This window comes from Zea mays, chromosome 1, assembly GCF_902167145.1.
Source record: "Zea mays cultivar B73 chromosome 1, Zm-B73-REFERENCE-NAM-5.0, whole genome shotgun sequence".
NCBI lineage: Eukaryota > Viridiplantae > Streptophyta > Magnoliopsida > Poales > Poaceae > Zea > Zea mays.
This window is the reverse complement of record NC_050096.1, coordinates 229,589,461-229,600,637: the sequence shown is the minus strand read 5'-3', so window position 1 is coordinate 229,600,637 and position 11,177 is coordinate 229,589,461. Positions and strand designations below refer to the sequence as shown.

The 11,177-nt window shown below is 44.0% G+C and overlaps 1 protein-coding gene across 1 annotated transcript; it reads right to left on the bottom strand.

Annotated features, from left to right (window-relative positions):
* Nucleotides 1–6,457: 6,457 nt before the first annotated feature.
* LOC100191613 (putative DUF726-domain family protein) lies at nucleotides 6,458–10,964 on the bottom strand. Its single transcript, NM_001137042.1, has 15 exons — nucleotides 10,642–10,964; nucleotides 10,426–10,507; nucleotides 9,935–10,321; nucleotides 9,633–9,798; nucleotides 9,368–9,520; nucleotides 8,753–8,850; nucleotides 8,508–8,599; nucleotides 8,153–8,223; nucleotides 7,941–8,076; nucleotides 7,653–7,712; nucleotides 7,474–7,556; nucleotides 7,317–7,393; nucleotides 7,093–7,163; nucleotides 6,934–6,991; nucleotides 6,458–6,860 (listed from the first exon to the last, which is right to left on the bottom strand). The coding sequence occupies exons 1-15, from the start codon at nucleotides 10,854–10,856 to the stop codon at nucleotides 6,735–6,737; spliced, it is 1,875 nt and encodes a 624-aa protein (NP_001130514.1). The 5' UTR covers nucleotides 10,857–10,964; the 3' UTR covers nucleotides 6,458–6,734.
* Nucleotides 10,965–11,177: the final 213 nt, after the last annotated feature.

Genomic DNA, 11,177 nt, shown 5'->3' with positions numbered 1-11,177 from the left:
ATGACTATTGGAAACTAGCCATTGTACCTCAGGTTCGGTGCACCACCGGACTAATCTGGATCGTCAGTTGGTCGAGAGCCAAAGAAAATGCTTTTTGCGGGTGCACCACTGGATCGGTCTGATGCGTGAGCCGACAACCCACTTTTTGATTCTTCAATCTTCTTTGCTTGGGCCTTTTTTGTCTTATGTCTTGGACTTGTGTTGAATGTTTGTAAGCCTTCTTTAGGTCTTTTAATGTCTTCGTTTAGATGTTGCACTGTCAGAGCCTTAGTCCAATCCACTTTATATCATGTGAATTACAAAACATAAACACTTGCAAATATATTTGTCCACATGTTATATTGATCATTAAGTGCTAATTTGGGAACCTCATTTTCCTAAGAGATTTCTATTTTTCCCAAGGAAAATTAGTTTATTTTCCCTTGGAAAAATAGAAATCCCATGGGAAAATGAAGTTCCCAAACTAGCCCTAAACACCAAAATCACTTAAATGGATTGGGTCCATTTTTTTTAGAATCTCCCCTTTTTGGTAATTGATGACAACACAACTAAAGCAAGTAAAATAATAAATACTTGATGTAAGTATGCAATCTAATTGTTAAGATGCATGAATGTCCCCACAATGTGTAATTATGGACTTAAACCTTCCCCTAACTCTATAATCTATATACTTCCTATTTTGGATCGAAACCAACTTAAATAATCAATTGCATGATCATATTTTTTTTGAAAGATTGATATACTTAGGTTTTCTTCGGTCCACAAAATTCTCATCCTTTGGAATCAAACACTGAAAACGAAGATATTAAGCGCATATATGAAGATAAAAAGCTTGAGACCTCTAAATTTTTTCTCCCTTTTAAAGAAAGTTCTCCCCATTTGGTGAAGCAATCTCCCCCAATATGAAAAAGATGTACTTCACTGTCGGAACACTCTCTCTAACTGAAAAACATGAATTTAAAAACAAGCAAGAGACTCGAAATATGAAGAAAAGACTAGACATCTCCTTTATCTATGCATATTATGAAAAAGATATTCTAGAGACATCAATTAAAAAATTGAAAGCATATGCATATTGGAAACATGAGGGGTAAAAGATGAGCTTATGTGGTATCCAGAACCATGCAAGGTCCCGACTAATTCTCATTGGTGCCCCTACGTAAAGAGTAGCACACGCGAGGGCCAAGCACCACTGCCGAGTAACTCTGTAGAGAGCCGTGGGCCTTCTCCACGCGCAAGTGGTGCTCCGCTTCCGGCTCCTCTCGGACGCTCCACTCCATCTTCCCTCTGGTACACGGTGGCAGCCGTGACACAAACTCGGTTGTCACGGTCTCGTAAGACTCTCGCCCCACTTGGTACAATTACAACGGCTTACACAAGAGACGAGGGGTTTTATGGGTTATTTTAAACTCACTCAACTAACTAGGAATCACCTAGATCAACCGCATAAGCGGTCTAACTAACCTAAGCACTTCGCAAAGCACCTACGCTAATCACCGAGTGATTCTATTAAGCATTGGGTGTTTTGAGCACTTGGAAATGTCTATGACATGTGTTGGTAGGTTGCTTGGGCTCCCACACATTCAAATGACCAGTTAGGTGAAATATATATAGGCTCCAACTCAAATATAGACGTTGGAGAAAAGATGCTGCTCTCTACGGCACACCGGACAGTCTGGTGCCCTGTCTAGTGCACGACTAGCCGTTGGATCTTGCAGGTGACCGATGGCGCTGTCAGCCTTGCACCAGATAGTCTGGTGTCACACCCGACAGTTCGGTGGCTCTCCTCCTTGGTGCCACCAAGAACTAGCCGTTGGGCTAATGTTCCCTGGTGCACCGGACAGTCCGGTGCTCTCAGTCGGACGATCCTCTCGTGGCAACACTTTCGCCATGTCTTGGACTTTACTTGATACTTGTTGATCTTCAATTATGTCTTCATAATGTCTTCTTTTGAGGTGTTGCTTCCAGTGGCGGACCCACAGGGGGTCCGGGTGGGCCCTGACACACCCTAAGCTAGGCCCACCAGGGACCCCACTCGTATAGCCGCAAGTCCAAGGCTAGCCGCAAGTCCAAGGTTGTTTGCCTGTTTCAACTTCTCCCCGGTCCTTCAGGCTTCAGTTATCACAACTCCACGACTGTCCGGCTGCCTATTCGTAGCGGCGTAGCGCCCTAGCGGCTGGAGATTGGAGAATTGGCTGCTGGCACTGAGCGGTCGTCCACCAGACCGCCCAGGCGCCAAACGGCAGACGCCAGTTGCTGGAGCCTGGAGACACCACGCCACCGAGACCGACGCCAGACGACAGACCACAACCCGCAAGCGCCAGTTGCTGCAGCAGGGCTGTCCGCCAAAGTGCCAAACGCCAGTTGCTGGAGACCTGGGGTCCTAGCTTGCCGAGCCGGCTTCCTAGCGAGTTGCCGAGTTAGCGAGTTGCTGCCTGCTGCTTCTGGTGATTGGTATTTTGGTACGAGTTGCTGCCTGCTGGTTTAGGATTTAGGATTTTTGCCTTATTGATTGTTGATTTACTACCATTGTTTTTGTAGTGACTAAAATATGAAGAAGCAGAGAGATATTTGACGTTGTTTTTGATGCACACTTAATGTTTGTTATTCTTGGATATACAAATGATTTATCAGTGTGTTTGCAAAGAAGGGAGCAAGATATTATCAATGCAATTTCACTTGTTAATGTGGCAAAGAAAAGAATGCAACAATTAAGGCTTAATGGTTGGGATCAATTCCTTCAAAGAATCACTTCATTTTGCAACAAACATGATATCCAAGTTCGTGCTATGGATGGAAATTATAAGCCTTATGGAAGATCATCACGATTTGTTCATAACCAAACCAATGATGAACACTTCAGAAGAGAAGTATATATTGGGGTCATTGATCAAATCAGCCTAGAGCTTGAAAGTCGGTTTAGTGAGGCTAATATGGAGCTGCTTTCTTGTATGTCAGCCTTGGATCCTTCCAACTCTTTTGCTTCTTTTGATGCACACAAGGTATGAAAGCTAGCTGATTTTTATCCTAATGGTATGTCAAGCACTGACTTGTTAAAACTTGACTTGCAACTTGACAATTATATTGATGGCATAAGAGAAGATGGTAGATTCAAATACATAACTAATCTTGTGGACCTCTCGGTTAAGCTTGTTGAAACAAAGAGATATAATGTGTTTGATATGGTTTATTTGATTCTCAAATTGGTATTGCTTTTGCCGGTGGCGACAACAAGTGTTGAAAGGGCATTTTCTGCAATGAGTTTGGTGAAGACTAAATTGAGAAACAAGATGTGTGATAGTCTTTTGGATGATTGTCTTGTTACATACATCGAGAGGGATATTTTCTTCCAAGTGAATGAAGAAGATATAATTGAAACTTTTATGGTGTTGAGGAAGCGCATGCCAGATAAGTAGTGTTATTGCAATTTTTATGTTTAATGTATGCAATTTTTATGCTTATTTGTTGAGTGTCAAACTTTATATCTATATATCAAATTGTTTACCAAATTTACTATGAAATTATATGTACATTAGATAGAATTCTACATGAAAATTTTGTTGCGGCACACCCTATGTAAAAATCCTAGGTCCGCCACTGGTTGCTTCTTTAATGCCTTAGTCCAAGTCACTTTAGCATCCTATGAACTACAAATATAAACACTAGCAAACTCATTAGTCTACGGGTTATGTTGATCATCAAACACCAAAATCATTTATACAAATGGGCAGGGGTCCATTTTCCTTACAATGATGAAGATGATCAAGCCTCAACATCATCCTCCGAGGATGAAGAAACGGTCCGACGTGTTAGAAAAGTAATGAGGATGATTCACAAGATTAATCAAATAGGTGTGCCCCTGCAGGTCGAGGATCTTCTATTTAACATTGACATGAAAAAGGAAAGAAAGAGAGGATGCTTCGGATGTGGGGTCTTAGGGAGAAGGGCCATTTCCGGGACAATTGCTCAAATTCGACTGAACCGAAGAAGAGGAGGAGCAAAGGCAATGCATTTACAAGTGTCAAGACTTGGGATGATTCTTCAAGCGAATATAACCCTCCAAGGACTCGCAGCCACCACTCTTTATCATCTCTTCATGGTCATCTCACAAATGCCTTATGGTAAGAGATAAATCAAATATCACATCCTCTATTGATGACAATGATAACATGTGTGATGGTGAGGGAAAGCCCTTATTAGATGAACTTACGCATGCCGTTAAGTTTTTTGAGGATGTGTGCACTAAACAAAAAGCTCAACTTAAACCTTAAAAATAAGTTGCTTCACCCTCAAAATGATTATAAATGTTTGCTAATTTTTTTTAAAATATTTGCAAATTTGAATTGTTAGCTAACAACTAAAATTGAGCAATTAGAGTTTAAAGCTCCATCCTCAACTACTGATGATAGTCTTGTTAAAAAGAGTGAAAAACTTAAAGCTAATTTAGCTATCTCTTAGGATAATGTTGAAAATTGCTAGAAAATGGAGATTCTTAACATTCACAATAACGAGCTAACTAATAAGCTAGAAAACATTAGTAGCACCCTAGGATCATCTTTAGTTAACATTCTTGAAATCATTAAGAAAGATGTTTCTACTTCTTGCGTTGATTTAATTAATGATTCTAATCCCAGCAATCAAGTTCTTGTTAAGAATGTTGTTATAGAAATATGTTCGGATGAGATTGCAATGGAGAATGAGCAACTAAGGCAAGAAGTGGCTTGTCTAGACAAGACTTTGTACGACAAGAAAGGCAAAGCCAAACAAACCCAACCTACACATGATAACACCACTGAGTGAACAAACTTGTAGAGGGATAAACTGCATCAACTAGGTGGACAAAAAGGTGGCTACACCTACATTTTGTTGGCTATGCCACAAGGAAGGCCACAAGTTTTACCAATGAAAGGCGAAGACCGGGGAGAAGCAAAAGAAAAGGCAAACAAGCAAAATCTCTAACACCTACATCAACTAGGTGGACAAAAAGGCGGCTACACCATACCTAATCAAGAAGAATAATAATAGAAATATGATAGCCATCAAGGCCAACAAACAAGCCAACAAGGGAAAGGAGGCCAAACGTATCTGGGTGCCAAATGAGATTATCTCAACAACGAAAAGCACCAAGAAAGTTTGGGTCCCGAGAGGGAGGTGAGAAGTCCGAAAGACTGTGGGGAATTTGGAGACTTGACAAAATTAGGATGTATATTATGGGATGCATCATATCAGATCAGTCTATTGCCAGGTGGGTTAGTGAAAATTTTGGACCCAAATTCTCCACCCATGACTCAGGTAACTAGATTTATTGAACTTTATTTAGATATGCGTATCTATTTTCTTGCATCTATTTTTACCTTACATGCTTAGTTTTACATGTGGTATTTACTTTTGATTAGTGTTGCGTGCATACTAGGTCAATCATATGGTAGGAATGCTCGTTTTTCAATTAATATTCTTAAGCAAACCTCTACGGTTTAAAATGTTTAGTTAAGCAAGGCACATAACTTAATCAGAAGTTATAAATAGACGACACTAATGCTTTGATTCCAAATTTATACTTTCCAAGTGGTGTCATTTTGTCTAATATGTGTCAATGCTCGGATTATAGATAATTTGCACCTCTTGTTCTCAAAATCAAAGTGCATGTCTCCAACAAGTATTTAAAACTTGTATGCACATCTTCAGAGGGAGGTTACTGTATAATCTAAGTCTTTGATACTAATACTTGTTTTCAAGTCTATTATATATACTAGTCTCATTGAAGGAAAATAGAATCCCCGGAGAAAGACAATAAGCTTCCACTACAAATGTACAAATGTTTTCAAGTTCTACAAGTGGTTTCATTCCACTATCGGTATCATTTACATGTCTTCTCCAAATTTTGATTAGACTATATTTCACATCTTTTAGGGGGTAATCTTTTTAGAGGGCAAGTCTTTTAATTGCTTCCTATATTCTTACCATATCTTCCTTTTCGGTGTTTGATTCCAAAGGGGGAGAATTTTATGGACCAAAGTTATCAAATACCAAAAACCACCTAATTTTAAATTATTGATCCTATCAAGTGGCTATCTTGTTGGTTTCGGTCATAAATAGAAATCATGTGGATTATAGAGTTAGGGGAGGCTTAAGTCTATGATCTCACATCATGGGAACATTTATGTACCCTAACAAGTAGATTGCATATTTACATCAAAGTATTTTTTTATATTTGCTTGCTTTGGTTGTGTTATTATCAATCACAAAAAAAGAGGAAGATCGTAAGAAAAATAGATCTTGTCCCATTTGACAAAATGATTTTAATGTTTGATGATCAACATAACCTGCGGATTAAATTTGTCTTAGGAGTAGTTTGTTGGAATATGATCTAAATTCTAATGTGAGTCTTGAGCGAATTTGTTTTCGTATCCAACTGAAGTTCGTCTGCGCTATATATACATTTTATAAGTCCACAGGAAGACAGACAAATTATTGTATTCCATGAAAGGCTGTCGGTAGATGATCTAGATTTTTTTGCTGCAAATGTTTTCCACATAAAATTCTATGTCTTGTTCGGTCCATATTTGTATTATCTGCCAAAAAAAAATGCAGATGACACCACGACATTTTCTGGAGGCACTCCAGCATAACATCCCTTTATTTACTAGTGTACCGCTAAATTCAGGCTAGCTGCGAGCTGTGCAAACTCTGAAACACAGCATGTAACCCCCTGCACGGGCATTTCACGGCGCTCCTTATTTTGTCCTGGGCGTGCAGGGATAGAACACAGGGTAGTAGGTGTTTAGCTCAAGATGGTCTAGAATCTTCTGGAGAAGCGACAAGTACGAAGAGTGCCCGACAACGAGCTCGGTAACGTCGACCTGTGCTTCAAGTAAAAACGGGTGCAGTTAGAGACAAGCTTTGCTGATGTTACTGGATGCCAAGAGCACTTACGTTCTCTACTCCAGGGACATGCACGTCCTGGATGCCGGCCAAACCTTGCGTGAACAAGCTGAGTCAGCGTACAACATTCTGTCAGTCATCACAGCCACAGCGGCCATGTTGCAAGCTGGATCTCGGAAACACTGGAGGCATGGGTGGGTGGGTGGGTACCTAGCGCGGAAAGTGACGCCGAGGATCCAGTCGTTGGTGGAGTAAACATTCACAAACCTTCCGGCGACCATCTGCAGCGAGGCAATGCCAATGAGGAGATGCAAGAACGGCAGGAGCTGTGGTTTCTTCAGGGAGCGCACACAGCACAGCACAGGTATGCAGAATTTACACGAGAAGGAAGTCTGTCAGAGCTGGTCCGGAAAAGAAGCTGGGATTTATCATACCTTCCTGGCAGGCTCCCACATCTCACCTTGAACTGAGACCGGCGCACCGATGAGCACCGCCCTCTCAACGATCCCCACTGCAAGTCACACAACGTAACCACGTCAGCAGAATAAACTAACTTCCCAACGTGCAGAACTGCAGACAGTTTACACGTACCATTATTTCCCAGCTGCGCTAACTCCTGCAAGCACTTGAAAACCACACGAGCCCCCAGCGAGAACCCGACTAGAGTGACAGGCCTGCAGTCATTTTGGTGACGGTGCCAACATTAGATCCACAGAGAAACAAGTCTACTGAACACAAAGTGCTGTACACCGTAGGTAGAATTGAAGAACCTGCTTCCTTGCAGTCCCTTGAGCAGAACATCAGCAAGCATTTTCCCAGCTTTGTCTGACCTGGACGCATCCACCACCAGATCAGTCAAGCCGAAGCACGCACTAGATCTATCTAGTCAACGGATCAGCTACTCCGTTAAGAGGAGGCAAGATTTAAGAAAGAACCGAAACCTCATAGTGTAAACTAACTTGATGGAGTTTCAACAGTGACGTTCAGTTTTACTGATGGAGTTTCTAGTGCAGGCAACCAGCAAGGTTGACTAGATGGAGTTTCTAGTGCAGCGCTACCTGTCAATAGCAACAGACCATTTGCTGTCGATGAAGTCCGCGGCAGATACCAAGGTAGCAGGCCACGCAAATGCTGAAATGATGCCATTTAACACCGTCTGCATCGCACCTTCCCTCATCAGCTCGATCGCTACCCCTACAGTTATAACCAGATTTGTTTCAGTGGATGTTGGAACAGTGCAACGCCAATTATTAGTTCAGGTTGAAATTACTTGATGCCAGCCAATCCTGTATTGCTGTGCTGACGCCAATTACATGCTTAGACTCCCACTGCAGAACATACCTGCCAGTATCATATCAGCAAAAAAAAAAAAAAGAAAGAAAGAAAGAAAGAAAGAAAGAAAGAAAAACTATGCTCTAGTTATACAAGGCGGTCTTCAAAACGATAATGCACTGCAAACTGTTTTCGACACATATAGTGACCTTGAGAAACTCACTTCTATCCATGTTATCTGAGCTCTTTATTCAAGATGCATTATGTTTGATAATGATTTTTTTTTATTTCTGTAATATGGAACTGCATAGAAAATGCAGTGTTCACCATTCCACTGCTAAGGAAATATGTACCTCTCTAAGTTAGTTTTCCATCCTTCCCAAGGCTTTGAATAATCGTCCTCGGAGAAGGCAAATCCAGAAACAAAGATGCCAACTGCTAGGCGCTGAAAGCAAGAGAAAAAAAACAGTAACGAATATCTGATCAACAAATTTCACTCATATGCTTGTCCTGGAGACAAGAGCTTGCTTTGTGCCCGTTTAGACCATTTGAGCACCAAGCAAGTCACAGTGCACATAGAAGGAGAACAAAAACTCACACCCTGGCTATGGTTCTGGCCGATAGTCTTGAACTCAAATTCTTTTACGTTTCCAATTCTTGTGGCCATTTTTGTCCCAGTCAACCCAGCTCCAGCAGCTGATTTCAAAAGATGGTGATTTAGTCTCTATGGACTCATGATCAGGGACTTCTGGGTTTAGTACCAGTTCATAGATGCATAAAAATCAGTAATACGTTTCCTATTTCTTCACTTATCCCAAATTCAACCGGTTCACTACTATTATTACTACTACGATGGCGATGGCAATGACACTGATGGCGATTACTATATTTTCACCAAGAATCAGTAAATGGTAGTACTAGATATACGGATAAGAATCAAGGAAGACTGTTTGGTTCATATATTTGAAACGTAATGTGTAACTGATAACGTTAAACTATGTTTGTTTAAATTCAATCTTAATGAGATACTATACTAGAAACTGATACACCGGCCTATTCAAACTTATTACCGCTGGTACTCGAGCGTAAATCATTACCGTTACTATTTACGTTATATTCCGTAAACCAAACTACACCATAATATGAAACGAAGAAAAGTGTCGCCAGAGAGGCAATCCTAAAAAAAGGCCAGGCAACATTTCGTCAGACTCACCTCCAAACGATGCTGCAACTGCTACAGAGCCAGCAGTGTGACCAGCAGCGGTAGCTATAGCAGCAAAACCACTAGCACCTATTAGAGGCACAAGTGTATGCAATGTTGGGACTAGAGCAGTGAACCCTGCAGCAATTGCCGGGGCTGCTAAGCCTGTCGGATAAATGCCAAAAAAATTAGCAGAGCTGACCACACAGTGTAAAATCTTAGCAAGATCTGACATTTCAAATGAACCTTGCTATGAATTCATGTGAATAATCCATACCCCCAGATATTGCCATCAATGTTCCTCCTGTCAGTGCAGCTGCGCCGATGATGCCGCCACGCTTCCAGTTCTCCCATCTGCTGTTCGGTGACGAATTCTCACGTGACTGTTCCTCCTCCCTTGCTGCAGCCATAGCAGAGCAAGCAACCATTATCTCGACAGCTTCCTACAATGCCAAGATACCCGATCACAAAACCGCACTCGATACTCGACTGGATGCAATTGCAATGCAACGATATATATAGCGTATGCAATGTCGTAGCTAGCGGTGCTAGATGCATGGTGCGCAATGGACGACGAACCATCTTGTTCCAGGTAACGTCGAGCCAGGTGGCCAGCAGCCGGAGCGCGACGCGGTGGCGGGCGTCGTAACCCTTGGTGACGCGCGGGGACCCCATGCCCTCCTCGGCCATGTTCACGTCCGCGACGCACGCGGAGAGGAGCATGTACAGCACCGCCATCTTCCGGTAGTCCTTGGTGCGCGTCGACGCCGCCAGCGCCGGGTCGCCGTCGTCGTCGTCGGAGCCGTGGCTCTCCGGTCTGAGCGCCTCAGCCACCGATCCGACACCGCCGCTCTCCAGGCCCATCGCCATCGCGTCCACGGCCTTGGCGAGCGCCAGCTCGTGATCGGATCGCTCTGACCGGGCCTTCTCGTCGTCGTCTTCGTCCTCGAACACTTTGCGAAGGAACTGCATCCGCGGCAAGAGGACGCACACAGTAGTTCAGTTCAAGATGAATTGTTTTGCCACTAGGACGATCGTGGTGAATGGAAGACGGAAGCTTTGGTGCGTACCGCGCCAATGTGGTGCTTGGGATCAGACGACGCGGCCGTCTTCTCCACCCCGACCCAGGCCTTCGGGTCGATCTCAAGAAACCTACAAGAAACTGTGTCAGGTTACACGTACATGAACCACTCACATATCCTCATGCAGTTGATGGGTAAGCTAGAACGCCTGCATTGGGCCGGGAAATGAAAAGGACCATGCAATGCATGATCGATCGTCGTCACCTGAGGACGGGGCGGAGGAGGCCGCGGGACTCGTGGGTCCAGAGGTCACGGGCGTCGGGTTCGACTGCGGTGGCCGCGTCGGGGTGGGGCTCGTCGTCGAGGCCGTGGGAGCCAAGGAGGACGGTCTGGTGCGTCTGCGCCTGGCGGAGCGCGAGCGCCAGCAGTGCCCCCGCCGCGTACCGCTGCGTCTGGCCCAGTGTCGACGACGTAGCCATCACCGCAGTACAACCTGGGAGCCCCCTGCCTGATCGCCGGCGCGCGAGCGGTGGGACTTGGGAGAGGGTGTACGCGGGGCCGGGCCGGGGGTGCAGCGTGAGTGACTGATTGGTGGCTCGGTTCGGCAAGGAGCAGGCGAGGCTGGGCTCCTGGGCGTCAATTGGTGATCGATCGATCAAGGAACCGTCGCGGCTCTGCTCGGCCGCGGTGCAGTGCGTTTCTGTCGGTACGGACCGAGACGTGCCATGGTGTGCGCTGTGCGGTGATCTCGGTATTTTCTCGTGGGCCGACCGGTTGTGGGTTGTGGGACGGGCTGGGAT